This window comes from Petaurus breviceps, unplaced genomic scaffold (genome assembly GCF_028583685.1).
Source record: "Petaurus breviceps papuanus isolate PSGF00001 unplaced genomic scaffold, PetGlider_PUasm1.0 186, whole genome shotgun sequence".
Classification (NCBI taxonomy): Eukaryota; Metazoa; Chordata; class Mammalia; order Diprotodontia; family Petauridae; genus Petaurus; species Petaurus breviceps.
The window spans coordinates 112,971-134,576 of record NW_027185798.1 but is presented as its reverse complement, the minus strand read 5'-3'; the positions used below and the strand labels follow the sequence as shown (position 1 = coordinate 134,576).

At 43.0% G+C, this 21,606-nt stretch overlaps 1 protein-coding gene across 4 annotated transcripts in view; it reads right to left on the bottom strand.

The window, feature by feature from the left end:
• The window catches only part of DIS3L2 (DIS3 like 3'-5' exoribonuclease 2), a 371,217-nt gene that overhangs the window by 304,197 nt on the left and 45,414 nt on the right, over positions 1-21,606 (bottom strand). For all 4 annotated transcript variants that reach the window (XM_069089292.1, XM_069089294.1, XM_069089290.1 and 1 more), the window contains 2 exons: positions 13,587-13,724; positions 12,934-13,091 (listed from right to left, as the gene is read on the bottom strand). In XM_069089292.1, coding sequence (XP_068945393.1) covers positions 12,934-13,091; positions 13,587-13,724 — 296 coding nt within the window. The remainder of the gene's footprint in view (positions 1-12,933; positions 13,092-13,586; positions 13,725-21,606) is intronic.

Sequence of the window (21,606 nt, the reverse complement as noted above, 5' to 3'; positions counted from 1 at the left end):
CACACACACACACACACACACACACACACACACACACACACACCCCCGCCCCAGCATCTTCTCTGTAACTAAGTCTTAGTGCTACCTGGGATATCAAGAGGTCCAATGACTCATCCAGGGCCTCATGGCCAGCGTGTCAGAGGTGGAACCTAAACCCAGGTTTACCTGACCAGCTGGTCAGCCCTCCGTCCACCAGGCGATGCTATTATTACACAAGCAGAACATTCGGGGCAGGTCACAGACTCCCAGCATCATTCATCCCACGTTACTCCAACTGGTCTGAGTTCTCAAACACTGGACAGACCTCATTCCTAAGGCTACACAGTGGTCTCTTAGGTCTCAGAAACAATCAACCAAGCAATGATGAGCAGATGTTTCTCAATCAATGGCTTCCTACTTCTTCAAGTTCAAGACAAAGACCTCTGCTCCAGCCTCAGTGATCCAATCACCTCACTGGTCTAGCATTCGTCCATTCTCCGGCCTCTCACCCAGCTCTGCCTTTCAGGGGCCCAGCTGGTGGCTCTCTGCCTGGCCCATCTTCAGTAGGACACCATACAAAATGACCACTTTTCCAAGCATCAAGTCTCAGTAACTCTAACACCTCTGAGAGAGCTAGCCCAGTGCCCCACACATCATGTCTCCATGTCCCAAACGTCCAGCAGTGCTGGGCACACAAGCAGACACACAATGTAGACTCCTGTGACACTTCTTCAATTCTGCCACCACATTCCAACACCAGTGACTCTCGGGCTCTCCAGGAAGTCTCTGCTCCATGATTGACTGTCTCTCCCTAGACACCACACTTTTCTTCTTTTTTTTAATTATTAGTTTTAGTTTTAGTTTTCAACATTCACTTCCATAAGATGCTGAGTTCCAAATGTTCTCCCCATCTCTCCCCTCCCCCACCCTAAGGTGGCATGTAATCTGATACAGGCTCCACACATACATTCACACAATAGTCATGTTGTAAGGAAGAATTAGATAAAGAAAAAAAAGGGAGAGCAAACAACACGCTCCAGTCTGCACTCAGACTCAGCTCTTTTTCTGGATGTGGTTGGCACTTTCCATCATGACTCCTTTGGAGATGTCTATCAAAGTTAGTCACTGTACATTGTGGCTGCTACTGCCACAGTTTTCTTCTACCCAGGGCTTTGGCTTACTGGTGCTTCCTTCTCTTATTTTCCTGCCAAACACTCCTCTCACCTGCACAGACTGCTGGGAGATGTGAGTCCCCTTCCTTTCTCCCTAGTATGGCTCCCTCCAAGTAGCTGTACTGGGGTATTTTGACTTGGTGGGAACACACAGAAGAATTATGGGAAAGCACATGTTTGACAGCTCTTGTGAATGAATGCAGGTCCTTATTCTTTTTTTTAACTTTCTCTTCCTTCTTGACTAAAACCATTCTTCCAGATGTCATTGAGGGTCCAGGCTAAGATGGATGTTAAATTCCTTCTAATTCTTAAGCAGACAGATTCAAATAGGTAAGAGGATGAGCTGTCTCAGCCCTACCTTCTGGCATAGCATTTCCTACCCAATGGTTCCAGGCAGAAGAATCCAGGCTCAATGTCCATAATGACACCACAGCTCAGGACCACTAGGGTGCAGAGGTGGCAAAGTGAGACACAGCTCTGTCCCACCCTTTGAGGGTCCAGTTGGAGAGAACCAGACTTCACTTTATTCAAGTCTTAACAAAGATGTGGCTTCTCTTCCTTTCTCTGACCTGTGGGAGTGGTTGCAGACCAGCTGACTACAGACTGGGGAGCAGCAGCAGAACTTGTAAGCTATGATTCTAGGGTGACCCCCAACACCCCAGGGGCCCCACTAAAAGTACCACCTGGGCACCTCCTGCTAACAGCATCAGAAATGAAGGGAATTCCATTGGTTACAGTCCTTCTTTACAACCTGACTCATGTCCAATGTAAAGGTATTTGTAGAACCTCTATCTGATTGCGTGCCGCCATAGTGGGGGGAGGGGGGAGGAGCGGGAAGGGGAGAAAATTTGAAACTCAAGGGATTGTTGTAAACTAAAAGTAAATAAATTTAAATTTAAAAAAAGAAGTGGAGTGAATTAATGACCCAATAATTAAGAGGTACCCCTTGTGATACAGTGTTCTCCCTAATCAAGGAAAAGACCTTCTGTTGAGATGGTTGACTATCAAAAAAACTGGAGAGAAGAAATGGGATGAGAAATGGCCTCCAGCTGCAATACCTGAGACTGGCATGAACCTTAGAAAGAGCAGTGTCAGTGGGAATGGAAGCCAAGAAGTCGGTGGGAACTGAGGAAGTGGAAGCGATGCCTAGAGACAGCACCTCTCGGGCTTGGGTCAGCAGGGTCAATGAAGGCTCATGAGGGAGACCTGGACATCTTTGCAGGTCACAGAAAAGACACCACACCAGATGCTAAGAGAGCAAGAGGAGGGGAAGGCAGCACTGCGCCTGATCAAGAAGCTTATGGACCATGAGAACCATTCCATCTACTATTTATCAAGCACTTTGTGACTACCAAAGTGCTTTACATACCCTGTTGCCTTTGGTCCTCAGAATGACCCATGAGAGCTGTGATGGGTGAGGCAGTACAGTTCTCCTTTTACCAAAGATGGAAGCAGAGAGAGCTGAACTGATGTCCCCATTTAAACAGGAGCAGAGCAGAAACCAAACCAAGGCTTGTGACTACAAATCCAGCCCTCGTTCTTCTGAACAACCCTCCAAGAGCACTTCCAACCTAACACTGGGAAGCAGTCGAGTCTGATACTGCTATTGGGAGGGAGCAGGTTAATAGAGGCAGCATGGAGTAAATGTCACTGGGAGTCAAGAGGAGAGCAAGGAGTAGCACCCGGGCTATTCCACGCCTCGTCTAGTCTTCTTTGGCATGATCAGCGGGTGGGGAAGAACGCCCTCAAAGTTCAGAAAGGTGCATTTTCCATGTCCACTCTCCTCCAGTTACACCTGAAGCTCACAAATACTCTCTGCCTAATTAGCAGGGGAGATTGGGTTGCATATCAAAATTACTGTTACCAGAAATGCAGCATGGAGGTGTTCTCATCACAGACTAACGTGTACCAACAAAACGAGTTCCATCCCTGACGAAGATCCAAAGTTTAGCCCCAGTACAGGAAAACACAAACACAAGACCTTGCTCCAAAATGCTTTTCCACAAAGAGATTCACCAGAAGAGAGAAATCCCCAGGAAACATGATTTCCTTAAGAACTTGTTTAGGACAGATCCTCATTCCCCAAATAACCAAATCCACCCCAAAGCACCACACAGGTTTGCCAGGCTAACCACACACAGACAAACTCAACAGCCCTTCCTTATCTTAATTGTTCACAAAGGCATATCTGCTAATAAGAGTTTTCCTATTCTTTACGTCTCTGAAGGCTTTCCCTATTAAAGTGCTAAGACACATTTCTTTTTCAAGTTCATATATATCCACAGAAATCAGTTACAAATCTATTTAAGAACAGTGTTATCCACAAGACAACATGAAAAATATTTTTAAAATTCTAGCTGAAATCTAATTCTATGAGGTTAGCATGGAATGACTTACTCTTGACTCTTGGTGAAACACTGATGGCTTCTAGTTCTTGTAATTTTCCTTTTTAAGTGCTAAAAAAATATCCATTTAATAACTCTTCCTAGAATTTTCTTTGGGGCAAATATGAAGTTCACAAGTATATGGCTTAAAGAATTCCCCCTTTCCCCAAAAAAATCAGGCAAGCTTCTGTTCATCTCCATTCTTTTAGTAGCCACATGAAATGTTCCCGGTTTGCTGCAAAATAATCCATAGCAACTCCTTATCACCTTCTGTTGTGGCTGGCATACAGGAGTCTGGCTTGAACGCCATGACCTGTAATAAGCTGATCCTTGTTTGAAGCAGCAGCTCCATTTCTAAGACACAGCAGCACTCCATACACAGTTTTCACGTAGACCCAATTTGTAAGGATACCACCTGCTTCTCTTGAACTCCAACTGGAACTTCCTGAATAAGCCTGGTATCATGAATCACTGGGTCTTTATTGTTGATTTAATGTCAGAATCTGACCTTGTTGCTTATGATACACACCGAGCAATAATCAGCACCATGGCCAGAGTTTGTGAGGACACTGGCTCAACACAGAACCAGCTGAGAGTGGAGTCTCCTCCTTAAGCTGCAATCCCTCCAACTGTAGAAAGGAGAGGGCATGGCCTGGGGCCCATCTCTCAGAGCAGAGCCAAGAAGGCCTCCCCTGAACTACACCATCCATGTCACTGAGATGAAGCTTCCCTTCTGGTCCCGGTCCCAGGGAAGGGTGATGTGGATGTCTCTGTGTCAGGGAATGCCCTGGCTGTCTGCTCTCCTCAGGTCACACTTGGCAGCATCCCAGCACCCAAGGAGTGAGTGTTCTCCTACGGGCTAATGAAGGCTAGACGATAAGCAGAGCTTCCAGAAACAATCTTGCTTGCTGTTCGTGATGTTCTCTTTTCCAAAAATCTTAGCAATCTTGGAGTCTGAGGCCTCTGTTCACTATGCTCGCAGGCTGATGCCCCTCTTGCATCTTGCACTGAGGCCAATGTGACCATCTCCAACCCTGTGGCTTCTCTCCTACTGACCACAGCTGCTCCAAGATACCAATGGCACTTGACAGCTCTGCAGTGGAGCTGCTTTCAAACTGGGGAAGAGAAAGAGCTATGTGTATAACAGTCCAGCCAGCATTCCACTGCCATTCAAAAATGGAAGTCACTTAAAGCATGTAAGTGCAACTGTCTCCATGCTTCATACTGTCTTTAACTCCGGAGCTTCTCAGAGGGCTCTCCATCCAGCCTGTCAGTTTCTTCATGGGCCATTCGCAGTGTCTTCCTCAGGAACACTCTTCATGACTGCACTTCAATTTCAGCATGGGAACCTTCTGTTCCTTTTCTCTACCCCACCTTCAAGTGCATATCCCTCCTTTTTCTTTTTTTAAAAATGTTCTAACGTTTTTAAGTTTTCTTTTTTTTATTCTGAAGTGAGACATCAGAAAAGAGAATTTCCGTGTACAGAGCATAGAGCAGGACTGCTGTGGAAAGCCAGGACTCTCACTACTGGGCTCCTAAGAAATAATTCTACGTGGTCCTCCCCAGCTATCTGGCTTGTCTGCACTTCCTTCACAGATCCTTTTGCTCTCTTCTATACATTTCTAAAGCACCAGAACAGCCCATCTTGGGGCATCACTACTGCTAACTTTCCCTGCACTTAAACCCTCACCCCTAACTACAAGAGCAAGGGGGGGGGGGGGGGGGGGGGGGGCACCTTGCAACAAATCTGCAGAGTTACAGAGGATTCTGGGAATACGGCAGGATAAGGCAGGAAATTAAAATTTGGCTCTCCCAAATTCCCCTACCAATAATATAAAATTACTCAAAATGAACTTGAAATGAGCAGAAATAATTAAGTCAGGATAAAGCAGCTATCTGGCCAAAGACATCGGGGGGGGGGGGGGGGGGACCCTTTAGGAAAGATCTGACCTCCCAGAGGGGTGGTCTGGCCTCACAGAAGTGCAGATACCTGCACGGAGATACAATAAAACTTGGAGGCAGCTGTGTTGGAGGTGGCAGAAGCTTCAGGAACTTTCCCCCCAACAACAGTGTCGGGTCAGGGTTCAGGCGACTGATCAGGGGAAGACTGCAGGGTCCCCTACTGGGGCTGGACTCAGGCACCCAGGCAAGCTGACAAGACACTGTCCCTGGCTGTGAGCCAGAAGGAGGCCTGAATACACACTGGTAAGTGTGAACACAGACAGATGAGGGCCCTGCTGGCTGTGGCCATTTGCAAGGGAGAAGAATCCCTGGCTTCAGTTCCAGGACAAAGGAGTGACCTGAAGCTTGCAGCTGCTGGAGGGACCCCAGGAAATAAAAGAATCTGCAGTGACAGCTTTGCTGGGTACCCTGGTTACGGTTTAGGAGCAGAGAAGAGTACCTGAGATCAGGCCCCCAGAGAGAACTCAGAAAGTAACAGCTCAAAAACACTGAAGCCTGAGACATTATCCCCCACATCTCCAGTCTAGAGTCCAACTAACATAAAGTTAAGGCCAAGAAATAAGTCACTTACAAATGAGTGAGCAAAAAAGAAATAACAACCAAAGATAGTTGCTATGGTGATAGAGAAGATCTGGGTCCAAACTTAGAAGACAGTGAAGTCACAACAGCTACTCTGTTCTGACAAAATTTTAACCAAAAATGTAAAATGGTCACAAGCCAAAATGAGTTCTTAGAAAAGCTTTAAAAGGGGGTGGCTAGATGGAGCAGTGAATAAAGTATTGGCCCTGGAGTCAGGAGGACCTGAGTTCAAATCCAGGCTCAGACACTTAACACAAAAACTAGCCTGTGACCTTGGGCAAGTCACTTAACCCCAATTGCCCTACCTTCTCCCCTCCAAAAAAAAAAAAAAAAAAGAAAAGTTTAAAAAGGACTTTAAAAGTCAGAGAAGTGGAAGAAAACTTAGGGGGGGAAAGAGTAAAGCAAGTAATCAAGAAAATTATAAAAATAAAGTCAACCAATCAGAAAAAAGGATCCAAGACTTATGAAAGAAATATCCCTTAAATATTAGAATTGAGCAAAGAGAAGCTAATGATTTCACAAGACACCAAGAAATAATAAAACAAAATCAAAAGAATGAAAAAATACAAGATATTGGAAATATTTCATTACAAAAACAACTGACCTGGAAAACAGATCAAGGAGAGCCAATATAAGAATTATACTTGAAAACTATGATCAGAAAAAGTCTAGACACTATACTTCAAGAAATTATTAGGGAAAATGCCCTTAAGTTTTAAAATTAGAGGACAAAATAGAAATTGAAAAAACCCAATCACCATCTGAAAGAGATCCCAAGATGAAAAATCACAGGAAATTTCAAAGCTCTGAGATCAAAGAGAAAATAGTACAAGCAAGTAGAAAGAAATAACTCAAATACTATGGATCTGCAGTCAAGATAACACAAGTTTTAGGAGCTTCAACATTAAAAGACTTGAGGGCATGAAACATGATAGTGTTAAGAGAAAAAGAGTTGGGCTTGCAACCAAAAATAACTTGTTCAGCAAAGATCAGTGTAATCCTGGCAAGGAGAAAAATAGATTTTTGATAAAATAAAGTACTTTCAGGTAATCTTGAGGAAAAGGTCAGAACCGAACAGAAGATTTGACCTACAAAAATCTGAAGAAACATGAGAAGGTATTAAATAAGAAAGACCAATTGTAAGGGATTTAATAAAGTCAAACTGTTTACATCTTATATGGGAAAATGTTTTCTGTAATTCTTAAGAATGTTATTACTAGGGTAGTTTGAAAGAGTATACATAGATATGAGACTTGGGGTTGAGTTGAGTATGGGTAGGGAGAAGTAAAATGGAGCAATCATCACATACAAACAAGGTATGAGTGAAGAACTATGGCAATGGAGAGCAAGGAGAAGTGGAGGCTTGGTAGTGCTGGAGCCTTATTCTCATCAGAAGGGGCTAAAGTTGGAAGAACAGACACATCCAGGGGGCAGAACTTAACTTACACAGAAATAGGCAAGTCAGAGAATGGGATAATTCTCTGGGAGAGGAGGAACTCTTAGAAGAATATTTTCTTTTTAAAACCTTTGTCACACCTCGCCCTGAGTCTGTGCTCGACTAGAACACCAAAGGAGGAGGATCTTAAAGATGTCCCTTCCACCTCCATCCCAGCTTACAGCGGGAAAGGACCTCAAATGTCCTCTGGTCCAATCTTCCATTATACAGATAAGGAAACTGAGTCAGAGATGTTCAGTGATTCTGGGCATCCAAAGGCCATGATCATGATGAAACTTCACAACATCCAGATTAGTGACATCAAAACCTATGGCAGATCATGAGAGGTGCTGCTGCGGTGGCAAGGTAGCCCTATCTGTTAGGCCACATCCCAAGGAAAGGTCCAAAGAGAAGCAAACATAGAATATTCTTGCCCATGGCCCAAACCCCTCATTCCAACATTTTGTGCTAAGCCTCAGAACCAGAGGAGCAGATGGAAGGAACTGAAACAGAACCACTAGTCAGACCTGAGTAATAGGAAGCCATGTTTTAGGCTTAGACAAAACGCTTTTGTTCATGCTGCATGAAAGTACGTATCAGGTTTTATTAGAAAATGACCTATATCCAATAACACGTTACTAGGATCAAGTACCTTCATGTAGACTAGTAAGTTTCTTTATTGCCAAATAAAGTGCCTTGATTACCTACATTATCTAGGAAAGCAAGTTTTTATTTGACAAATCTGAAATCCCACCCTTTAAATGTGCTCAATGGGAGAAATTTCTTAGGGGAAACTGACACTCAATGGCATTTTTCTCCCAAAGGCAGAAACCAAAGAGTCTTTAAAAGTCTTCAGAGTAGTTTCTCCCTACCTACTACAAGCTCTACAAACTCTGATGATTGGGAAATGACTTCTCTTCTTACTAAGTTGTATTAGCACAATTATTAGAGCATGAGGAAAAAGGCAGAGATGAGAGGGAGTGACACACAAAGAAGGCACATCACATCAATACACTTCCCTCTCATCCTTCCTTTCTCAGCTGACTAGCTGGGAGAAGTGTCAAGTACACCAGCGCCTGTCTGCCTGGGAGCAGAGAATAACAGCTCCATTTAACTTCTGAGGCCATGTTAGCCTTAAAAGGAAGACTGCTCCATTTCCTTCCTCCAACCATCAAATAAAGGGGGTGTAATGTAAAAGATCTCTTTCTAACCTAAATACTGTTGTTGTGCATCAGTCCTTTCATTCACATCTGACTCTTCATGACCCCATTTGGGTTTTCTGAGCAGAGAGACTAGAGTGGTTTGTCACTTCCTTCTCCATTTCATTTAATAGATGAGGAAACTGAGGCAAACAGGGTGAAGTGACTTGCCCAGGGTCACACAGCTAGTAAGTGTCTGAGGCCAGATTTGAGCTCAGGGAAATGAGTCTTCCCGACTCCAGGCCTGGTGTTCTATCCACCGTGCCACCTAAATGCCCTAACTATAGTTTCACTAGACAGTGGCGGCTTTACTCACTGCGCCACCTGGCCGCCCCTTTACTATACATTTTGCTACATATAGTTTTACTACACGCTTTACTATTGTTTGGTAGGAGCTCTTTGATAGTAGTCAGCAAGAAGAAAGCATGATTAAAAGGAAAAACAAAAAATTTTTTACAAAGCTTATCCACTCCTGAGTAACAACCTAATGCAAAGTCTCACACACACACACACACACACACACACACACACACTCTCTCTCTCTCTCTCTCTCTCTCTCTCTCTCTCCCTCCCCCCCCCCCTCTCCCCTTCCCCCTCCCCCCCCCAGCCTGGCTTAGGATAAGATCTGTGCTTTAACATCAGTCCTGATTCCCCTCTCTTCCACAGTCACAGACTCTAGGAGTACAAGAGAATCTTTTTTTTTAACTTTTTTATTTTTACAAACATGTTATTATCTCCCACTGCCCACTCTGTACCTGAAGTAAAAACTAAAGCCCTCACAGAAGAAATGTTCAGTCTGGCAAACCAAAGCCCTCCTTGGGAGGCCCCTGTCTCTTGGCTGTCCCCCAGCCCTGCGAAGCTCTCCCTCTTCATTTCTGCCCACTGGCTCCTCTGGCTCCGTGAGATCCCAAGATAAGAGCTCACCTTCTGCAGGAAGCCTCCCCGGCTCCTCTCAGCTAGCACCTTCCCTCTTCTCACTGCTCCGTTTATCCCATCTGTAACTTGCTTATACAGATTTGTCAGCTCCTCATAAGCTCCCTAAGGGCAGAGACTGTGTCCGGCCTCTGTTTGCATCCCCAGTGCTTAGCGCAGTGCCTGGTACACAGCAGGTGCTTAACAGATGTGCACTGACACTGTCCAGAGGCGGGAATGCCCATCTCCCCATGCCTTTTAAGCTCTTCAGCTCCTGGGCAGGAGGAGCTTCATTCCCCCCCACCTCCAGACCACGACTTATCACTGCCCTGATCAAAGCTAGTTTTTCCGTCCAGGTTATCATCAAAGAGCCGTTCCAGCCCGGCTCACTCTCCTCTGCACTAGTTCACAGAGGGGTCCATTTTGTCATTTCTTACAGCACAAAACCAGTCTCCATTCCTACGCCATGATCTGCCCAGCAATTCTCCAAATGAAGGGCACCCCTGTGTTTTCCAGCTTGGAGACACCACAAACAAAGCCGTGATAACTATGTTTGTACTTCTAGGTCCTTTTTCTCTTTCCTTGATGCAGTTAGAGCGTAGGCCAAGAGGTAGACTGGGTCAGAGGTCATCCCAAATAATTTTCCAGAATGGCGGGACCAAGTCACAGCACCTACTGGCCCATGACCTGTGCCTGTTTGCCTGCAGGCCTGTCACTTTCCTCTGCTCCTCTTTATCAATGTGACAGTTCTGAAGAGAAACCTGAAAAGAGCTTTCATTTGCATTCCTCTTAACTCTTAGTGATCTGAAGCTTTTTTTTAATGTATAGTTTGGTTTTCTCCCCTTGAGAACCACGTATTTATATCCTCTGACTATTATCAATTGAGAAGTGGCTCTTACTCTTATAAATTTTAATCAGTTCTTTATATATCTCTTGGATAGGAAATCTTTATCAGAGAAACTCAATTATTTTTCCTAGTTAATCTGTTTCCTTTTTAATTTTAACTGTATTATGTTTGTTTATGCAAAAACATTTTCATTGTATGTGGTCAAAACTGTGAAGCCCCCCCTCTACCGCTCATTTAGTCTATGATCGGAGGAAAAGAGATTCTTAAGGCTGAAACTGTGATTCCCTTTAAGATGTGACCTCAAGGCTTGACAACAAAGTAAAACAAAGGAGGAGGAAAGTGCTCCAGAGAAACCAAGCTCTCCAGCACTCCTGGAGAAGGTGGGGCACTGTCCAGGGGCAAGGGGGGAAGATGTCACAATGTACTGAAATCTGAATGTGAAAATTAAGTAGGGCTCCACAGCTGAGTCCAGCAGGAAGTCTGCTTTGGTCTGATGGCATTAAAAGACCTTTTTTCCAGAGCTCTTTTGCTCTTGATTAGACAGCAAAGAGTCTACACAGCAAGTTTACATTAGGAAGCAGATGGGCCCTGTATCTTGGCCTATGAAAATCTTATTTACAGTGTTGTCCATTTCACGCTGTGATCTCATATCTGGAACCAGCTCTTTTCCCCATCTGCAAAGAACAACTGTTCTCATATGTGGGTGAGGGAGGGAAGCTCTGGCTGGAAGGCCTCATGATGTCACACTCCAGCAGGAACCACTTACCGACACTTGGGAACAAGACCTGCCATACCGATCGGGGCTAACTCACAAGCAAATGAAGGGCCTGTACATTTCCTGGGCCTGACAAGCCTCTCCCAAGCCCCTGCAGACAACCTCTGTAGGTCCAATCTTGTGGCTATTTTTTGAAGATTTCCTATTTATTTCTTGTCATCTCACAGATGCTGCCAGTGGGACCAAGGTGCAGGATAACAAGTGCTAGACTTGGCGCCAGGAGAAGCCAAGGCTTGAATCTCACATCTGACATTTACTCCACTGTGGCCACTTCCCTCCTCCTTGTTGAGAAAATGGAGATAACACTCATTACCTACCTTAATGGGTCAGTGTAAGTGTCCAATGAGATAATGCATATAGAGCATTTTGTAAACTTTACATTCCTACAGAAATGTCAGCTGTCACTTAAAAACAAGAAAAACAAAAACAAAGATACCTGGGAAAAACTAAGGGCCTGGAAGAAGAGACCTAGAATCAACATCAGCCTTCAGGTCCATCCAAAAGCCATAGGCCATTCATGCCCTCCGGTACCTGCAGAGTGCCCACACCTGGAGCTCAGGCCAGGCCCTTGTGGGAGGAAGGGGCCATGCCTTCTCTCCCAGCCCGATTCACACACACAAGCGGCAGGAAGCAACGAACTTGGTCAGCTTCCTACACTGAACCGCGATGGATTACAAAAAAAATCTGGGGCAACTCTGGGTGCTCCCTCCCACAAAGCACTTGCTGCCTGCCTTCCTGTCTTCCCGCCCAGAAACAAGACATCTCCCTAACAGTGCAGATGTGTTAAATTACATCGAAAAAAGTTACACTACGTCATTTTTTTCCTAAGTGTGGGCATTTCTGAGGTGCTTTTCTCTGCAAAACAGAGATAATACAAACACAGCCTAGCACCTGCCTGAAAGAAAACCAAAAGGAAGTTAGGGCTGAATGGTCATTTAGTCTAACCCCCTCACTAACAGAGTAAGAATGCAGAGGCCTGGAACTGGGACATTCTTGCCCGAGATCAGGTGGCTAGAACCAGAGCCCACTTTTGACTGCTAGGTAAGGGTTCCTTTCAGCCCAGCGGGGAAAAAGGGAAGTTCGTCCCAAAGCCCTACTAGTGACACCGGTCCTGCACGGCATCTCCAAGGTCCACCAAGAGCCACTTCTATGTGCCAGCTGAGTTCCTTAAGACTCTACCTCCAACAACAAAACCCCTGGACACCTCTGTGCATGATTCTGGGGTGAGCCTACACAAAACACATGAGCCGGGCTTGCTGTCTGAACCACAAGTATCAGATTCCCAAACCACATTACTATTATCTATGTTCCGTATATGTATGTATTTTGTTAAATAATTCCCAATTATACTTTAATCTGGTTTGGGAAGCACAGGCAGCCTGGGGGCCCTGTGTTTGATACCCTAACACCCTAAGACCCTTGCCGTGTTCAAAGAAAACTTCAGAAAGCAATCCCTACTCTGGTTGTACATCCAGGGACTGACACTCCATGTCATGGCCAAAATCCCCAAACTGAAAGAAAGGCCTTCAGTTAAGGCAGCTCAAAGCTTCCTCTGGCCAGTGGCCAGTTCCCTGCTGGCCTTCTGAATAGCCACCATTATCGCTGCCATTGCCGATAAATCATGGTGACTGTTTAATCAACAAGCATTTGTGATGCTGACAGAGCATTCTTAGGTCATGTTTCACACACCTGAATAAGAATCCCTCTCTTCAAGCCAGCCGAGACATTCTCCTTAGACATGTAGGCCTCAAATATGTTCCTTTTCTTCCCTTGTAAGTGTCTACTTGGCATCTTTTTGTCACCTGGCGATGACCCAGCTCCAGAGAAGCCAACTGCATGGGACACACCTAGGAACACAAGGCATCATCAATTCCTTTACAAGTCCAAGGTCACTATATTCCTAAAACTCGTATTCTAACACATTAGACACTCTCATTTTGTTTTATTTAGATGGAAATATAAAAAATATGACTCCCTTGTTTCCCAAATAACCATTGTAAAAAAATTCTGGGCAGGAGCCCCTAAACAAAACCAAGAGTGAACACGCCCACAGATTATGCTAGACCTTTAAAGGGAAAGTGTGCTAAGGGTGTTTGGATTCTTACATATGGAATAAGTTTATTTAAATCAGCTATAAATACCTATTACTGAAAGATGTGGTATCATTTTCCTGGAGGACTATGAAAAATGCTTGTCTGAATATCACGACAAAAGTACTCCTAATACAGAAGAGGTCCCTGGAAGCCTGTAGCAGCCCTCCATCCTAGGAACAGTCTCCATCTCCCCCTCCCCAGCCCAGCCCAGCCCAGCCCAGACCAGCCCAGCCAGTCCATCCTTCCTACCTTTAGGAGTTCCCAGCTGCTTTGGGTGAATCTTGCAGTCCAAGTGATTCATACCTTCAGACTCCAAGAGATGTCTCTTCTTCCCCAGGCTGGAAAGAGTGCTGCAACTGGCCTCGAAGGCCTTTCGGGCCTGATTCCCTGCAATCCAAGACAAAGCCATCAGTGTGGAGGAACATGCCTGCTCTAGAAGGCTCATTCTTTTTTTTTTTGGTTTTTGGAGGGTAGAAGACAGGGCAATTGGGGTTAAGTGACTTGCCCAAGGCCACACAGCTAGTAAGTGTTAAATGCCTGGGGTCAGATTTTAACTCAGGTCCTCCTGATTCTAGGGCCAGTGCTCTATTCACTGTGCCACCTAGCCGCCCCTAGGAGGCTCATGCCGCGCAAGGTTGCACAGTCTTCCTAGGATCTTAGTTCAAGACCTAAATGTCATTTCTATCTGATCAGTTATGAGAAGACTTGATCTGGAGCTGACTTTTCTTTCAAGATTGACTCCCCCCTCCCCTTCATGGACAAAGGACTGCTTTGCCCTTCCTTCTTAGTTTAAGTGGAAAACTGCTTCAAATGGGGCAATGAAGAAGAAAAAAAGTCTAAGACATAGTAAGACTTAAGTTCGTCTTTCAAGGGCTCCAAACAGAAAGGATACGTGGCCCAGGAAAATGATCTAAGACCTTTTCCATCCCACTCATCCCCAAACTTAAATCTGGACTCATCTGTCCATAAGCTTCAGAAAGATGATCACTGGGGGCTGCTAGATGGCACAGAGAATACAGCACCGGCCCTGGAGTCAGGAGGACCTGATATCAAATCAGGCCTCAGACACTTAACACGTACTAGCTGTGTGGCCTTGAGCAAGTCACTTAACTCCAACTGCCCTGCCTTCCCCCCTCCAAAAAGAAAAGAAAAAAAGATGATCACAAAAGCAAAGGCAGCCTGGAATGGTAAATGACCACGGCTCTGCTTTGCATTCTTTTCTTCCAGATCAGCCAGGAGAGCAAGAACAGCTCCTAATGCTCATGACAATCTTGTTCCATGGATCAGGTGACTGACATGGAAATAGGGCAGTTGCTCCCACTGCACTTGGGTAGTGAACACATCACTGCTACTTTCACCTGCCATCCCCAGTTGGCCACTGGCCCAGGATCCAAGCCTATATCTGCAAGTCTGAAAACTGGTGGGGGCCAGCTCACTTTCCCACAAGACACAGTTGCCACTCTGAACAGCACTTTCTACTCCCTCTACAATTCCCACACATACACCCTTTCCAAATTAAATACAATGTGTTTTTTTTCCAATTCACAACTTTTAAGTTGTAAATAACACAAGAGAAAAGCTAAGTGTCCTAGAAAAAGGAAAGGCGGCTGTGTAAGGAGAAACTGAAGAGACAATCGCCAAGGATGGAGCCAACCTGATGCAAGAAAGAAGAAAATTTGCTCGCCTGAAACCCACAAAACATGGCATAGAAGAAAAACAGAGGAAAGCAAGGTTCAGAGGGCCAGTGGCCTAAGGCTAGAAATGAATGTGCCATTGGAGACTGAGTAACAGAGAAAACCAAGGAGGGGAAGAGCAACATGAAAGAGATGCCACTATCTGGATCCTCCACTTTTCATTACAAGAATCAATGTGCAGAAACTGAGGGGAAGGGGCATAAAGACCTTTGGAGTGGGAGACTCTGGAGAGATGGCTTTGGAGCAGCAGCAAAGATAGGAAGCTGATGGGCAGAAAGAAAGTAAGGGGATACAAGTGAAAACCAGGGACAACTGCCAAAGTGATCAGAAAAGTGAGAGACGGAGAAGGGGCGAAGGTGAAAAGGGGACAGAGGAGAAATACAAGTTCAAGAATCCCTCATGTCCCCCAGGGGAAATGCTCAATTTGCCAACTCATTAACAGTAAAAAAAAAAGTCAAGACAGACAGGAAATGAAAGAAGGTGAAGGAGCTAAAACATGACAAAAAGTCCAATAACATCAAAGACAAAGGTAGAGATGTCCCAGGAACAAAGAGCACAGAGGAAAGGTCCTCTTTCAAACAAAGCCAAAACTACAGCCCCTCCTCAAGATTCTCCCTAGGTGCTTTCCCCAGGAGGAAAGAAATAGTCAACAATAAAAGGTGAATAAATAGAAAGGAGCATTGTGCCGCCCCCCGCCCAAGCCAAGGAACAAGCTGTAAGGAGAGAAGGCCAATGAATTTCACAAGCCTTTCATGTCTTAGGAGCTCGTGACCTTTGTCATGATCAAAAACATCAATCAGCTGGTGCTAGGCCGCTGCCAATTAAGTGAAGTCAGTCCTGGAGTGCCTGCTATGAACACTGCCACAAGGCCCACTCTCAAAATTAATCTGGCTTCAATGGGGCCTTCCAGAAAGTGCCCTCCACTGCTATCATCTCAGCATCACCCCAAAGCCAGAGGCACAGGGCTTTGGCAAAAGATCCACTCTGTACAAAACTCACACAAAGAAAAAAAAATTCTTCTCATCTGCTGGCAATTAAAGAACACCCCTTAGATTATCAGCCTATCCATGCTACTCCTTTCTTACCACCGCCACCAAAATTAGGGGAGACTAAAACATATTACAGCACCTATGTCTTCCACCACTGGAAGCCAAGTCTGTCACTTCCCTCTGCAGGGCAGGCACAGGTCCACAAGGAATCTCTAAGCTCTGTCCCATGGACGGCCCCACTCCTCTGAGATACTCACCCAAATCTGCCATCTCATCCCGTTGAAAGCTGCCTCCACTGATCAAGAGCGAACCCATCTATGGCTTCCCAGCCTGTGTCCCCTATTCCAAGGCACCCTCCCATTAGTTTAATACAAGGAAGAAGAAAAGAAAAATTGTAAACCAAGAGCCAAAGTCCTGAAGAAAAACAAAAAGCATCCTGGAGGTGGGCTAACAAGCATTATTAGGAAAGGTTGGATAATCGGTGTCATGAATTTCAGGAACTTTGAAGAAGTTTCTAAGACAGGCAGAGCAAGAGTCTGGGAAGTGACAGTGAAAAGCAAGAAGTACCTGAATATTTATCCTGATTTTGTGAGTCAGGCGAGCATCATAAAAAGGTTATGGTCTCACCACAGGAGGAGCCAGGTTCCAGCTAGTATAAGAGGATAGAAGGGTAAGAGAAACAGACTAAGGACGGACAGCAATTTGTTGACAGTACAATAGGTTTTCCAAAAGGCACAATATTAAAGCAGGAGGAGAATGGAGCCAGAGTTAGACTCAATATTAACTGAGCATACTTGAAGACTAATGAAAAATGTACCTGAATATACATCAGTATTTACATTTCTTTAAATTTTCCCCTAAAATTTGAATCCCACTGAAATGCAATCTTCTTTCCTATTTTTGCTTGGAAGAGGTTCTAGGGAGATGGCAAAGTGAAAGGTTACAGAGGAGCCGACTCCTCAATAATCCCTCAAAAAACAGCAAAAGAAATGCCAAAAGAAGCAAAACTACAAGGAATCCTCAAAAGAAAATGTTTAAAAACACTCAAAAATGAACGAGCCAAATACAGCTCCAACACAATGAAAAAATATTATGAATTTAAAAGAAACAGTGACAAAAACACCAGAAGAAAAATACCCTGAAACACCACCAAATGCAACATCAGAAGACTAAGATAAAGGAAAATGTAGGATAAATCCACTAAAGGAGATTTCCCATCACATGGCCTACAAGCTGGAGGACCAGACCTTGTGGCCAATCTTCATGACGTCTCCCAAACAGGAATTATATGCAAGAGATAAGACCATTTCAGTTGTTTCCTTAATAATAATAATAAAACCATCTCCACTAAGAACCCAAACGAGGTAAAAACCTGATGAATTAATAACAGAGAATTTCTATCCCTTTTAGTACCCCATTCAGCCCCCACATTCTAAAAATAGGACTGCACGAGCCAATCTAGAGGCTGGCCAGAGAATTCAATCCTATCAACTCTTCCTCTCAATGCCATGGAAATAAAAATGGCAGACACTTTCTCAGGCCAGGAGAGCAGCACCACCAGCATTCTGATACTATGGCAGAACTCAGCCAGTGATAGAGGAGGTGGAACTGGAATAGGATTTTTGTGTGTGAGACAGGGCAGCATTCCACTAAGCCTGAAGGAAAAGAGCCTAGCATCCGGCTAGCATCAGTTCTGTCCCCCCAGAAGTCACTAAGGGCTGAAGAACTATTAATTGCCCAGTATACAAGACTGAAATAGCTTTGAGATAGAACACCCAAGAAAACAACCATCAAAAGAGAGGGAGTCAAAAAGCGAGCAACAGAGGAAAATATAGCTTGGTCTCTGAAGCCCTGGAGTGGTCACATGAATTCAAAATCATACTATTTGAAGTTATAATCATGCAAAATACAGTACTTGGTTCCAGACCAATGGAAATATGTAATACAAGTTCAAATAATCCAACATTTCCAAGGACCCATTATTCACATTAATTGGAACCTAGTTATAAGGAAAAAAGGAATAAAATTACCAAAGATCTTTAGGGGGAAAAAAAACCTTAATTGTCTCTATCACCCTTTCTAAAAGTGAGACACAACAAAAAGAGAGGAGCCAAGAGTCAAGATCTACAAGAAAATAATGTAGAAACTATTTAGAAAGAACCCAAAATAAGTTTTAGTGCCCTGATGAATACAGAGACAAAGAATAAACATTCACAAAAGACAGAAAAGGAATATAACTAATAAAGAGAATGACAAAAAGAAATCCTTTCTACAAAAAGGCACAGAAAATAAAATTTAAACTAATGTACAAAATCAGCTGAATGGGAGGGGGAAAATGGGGATTTTACTTAACTAAATGAGCAGGGGTTGGGAGGAAAACAGGAGAATTAAATAACCACATGAAAGCAAGAAGGAAAAAGGAACAAATAAGTGAAACTCCAAAACTAAGAAAAGAAGTAACAAAAGAAAGGGGGGAGGGAGGACTGAGGGTTAGGTGAAGAGAGCTGGTGGGAATGGTTTGCCTTAAAAGAGTTTAACCTAAAATAACTCGGGAAAAAAAAAAACATATGTGCTTACAGAGAAATGGGGCGGGGGGGGCGGAGAAGATCTTAATTTGGAAAAAGATATTACAGATACTAATGAAGGAAAATATAAACCTAATTCTCATAACTCTAAATGTGAATGGATTACACAACCCAAATAAGATGAGTGACAGATAAGAAAACAAAACTCCATGATCTAACAGATCTGAAAAGAAAATGATTTAAAAAACAAAGACATACACAGAATAAAAATGAGGGGTTACAAAAAATGTACTATGCAGCAGATGGATCCAAAAGGGCAGGAGCTACAATCAAGTTATCAGGCAAAAAATAATTCAAAACAAAAACAAGGATAAACAAGGAAACATTATGCTGAAAAGAATCTTAGACAACAAGCCAATTTTCTATATTAAACTTATATACCCCAATAGCCTCTAAATTCAAAACAGAAACATTAACTAGAAGATATAGTAACATAATAGTGGAAAGAGATTTCAATATCCTTTTCTCAGTTTTAGATAGGCCTAAAAGAAAGACAAATAAAAGGGAAACTACAGAACTGAACAAATTACTAAAGAAATTAGAGCTAAAAAGATTTTTTAGCATCTTCTAAGTGGGAACAGATACATTTCCAGTATGAAATTGACAATTTGACAAATAGCATGTATTAGGATACAAAAATTATGAACAAAAGTAAACAAGATCATAAAAACATCTTTTATAAGCCACAGCAAAATAAAAGGTCATCAGTTCAGGGACCACAAACAAAAGATGAAGACCCAAATCAAAACTCAACAATGAAATCCTACATAATGAGTAGATATAATAACAAATAATAGAAAAGATAAATACTTGGGAAAATGATCATATTGAAACAGCATACCAAAATATCTGGGATAAGGCCAGTCCTCAGGGGAAAAAAAATATCTCTACAAGCATACATTAACAAAGCAGAAAAAGAAAGGATTAATAAATATTCACCTTTAGGGGCAGCCAGGTAGCACAGCGAGTAAGAACACTGGCCCCAGAGTCGGCATGACCTGGGATAGAATCCAGGCTCAGACACTTAGCACCCACCCAGAAACACCTGGCCATGTAACCTTGAGCAAGTTACTTAACCCCAATTGCTTAAAAATAAAATGTACACCTTTAAAAAGTAGAAATAAAATAAGCACAAGTTGGAAACCAAAATACAGAAATGATAAATAAAACTAAAAGCCAGTTACTTTAAAAGATTAATAAAACTGATCAGCCGTTACCTAGTCTAATTAAAAAGAGGACAGACCCCAATTAATAAATGGTCAAAGGATATGAACAGGCAGTTCTCAGAAGAATTAAAGATATCTATAAGCAAATGAAAAAATGCTCTAAATCACTATTGATTAGAGAAATGCAAATCAAAACAACTCTGAGGTACCACATCTCACCAGTCAGATCAGCTAAGATGACAAAACAAGAAAATGATAAATGCTGGAGAGAATGTGGAAAAATTGGAACGCTAATGCATTGTTGTGGAGTTGTGAACTGATTAAACTATTCTGGAGAGCAATCTGGAACTATGCCCAAAATGCTATAAAAATGTGCATACCCTTTAACCCAGCAATACCACTTCTAGGGCTGTATCTCAAGAGATCAGAGAAGTGGGAGGAGGACCCATATGTAAAAAAATATTTGTAGCAGCTCTTTTTGTGCTGGCAAAGAATTGGAAATCAAGGGGATACCCATCAATCGGGGAATTGCTGGACAAGTTGTGGTATATGAATGTAATGGAATACTACTGTGCTATAAGAAATGAGGAGCAAACAGACTTCATATTTACCTGGAGAGACTTAAATAAACTGATGTTGAGTGAGAAGAGCAGACCCAGGAGAAATTTGTACACAATTACAGATACAACCTATGTGTGACGACTAACTTTGATAGACTGGGCTCTTCTCAGCAATGCAAGGTTATAAGACAACTCCAAAAGATTCATGATTGAAACAGATATCCACATCCAGAGAAAAAACTACAGAGTCTGGATGCAGATTTAAGCAAGCTATTTGCTCTCTTCTTGTTTTGTTTTGTTTCCTCTTTCTCATTGTTCACTCCATTGGTTATAATCCTTCTTTATAACATGACTAATGTTTAATGTGAATGTATTTATAGATGCTGTATTTGACTGCATGCATCTATGGGGGGGAGGGGGAGGAGAGAGAGAGCGAGAAAATTTGGAACTCAAGGGATTGTGGAACTGAATGTTGCAAACTAAAAGTAAATAAATGAATAAAAAAATGAATCAACAAAATAGCAAACAAACAAGGTAAAATAACAACAAAAAACAAAAAAATAAGAATTACACAGTTGTATGCTAACAAAACTAAGAACAGAAACAATTATCTTCAAAAATATGAAATACTCAAAATGACAAAAAGCCAAATGCAGATCTTAGTCCAATCTCAGAAAAAGAAATAAAACTCGCTATAAAGGAACTAGATACAGAGGAACTACCACAGAAAACTACTCCTGGTCTTTATAGATATTTTTTAATTTCGTACACATACTACAAAAATTGAAAAAGAAAGAACACTACCAGATTCCTTTTATGGGACAAATATAATCTTAATACCTAAAATCAGGAAGGAAAGATGAAGCAAAGAAAGAACTACAGACCAGTATCAGTAATGAATATTAATGGTTTTGATCCTGTCAAATAGATGCAAAAAGCAATAATAGAAAGAGAAATATCATTGCAAATAATTACAAAATACACAACCTATCTGGGGATCAATCCACTAAAGTACACCACAGACTCATATAAAATCATTACAAGGAGCCCCTTAAAGAAATGAAGAACATGACTAGCTGGGAGAAGGCTGGGGCTGGCTGCTGAGCTGGGCCAACGCTCCAGTTCACTTGCACTTGTAAGGCTAGTGTTAAAAGCCAATCTTTGTTCAGGCCTTGGCCTGGATAAGGAAGCAAGCCCAGCAAGAGAACACGTAAATTCAACACCCAAGGCAAAGCCAAGTTGACACCTCCAGGAGATTATTTCCAACCAGTTAGC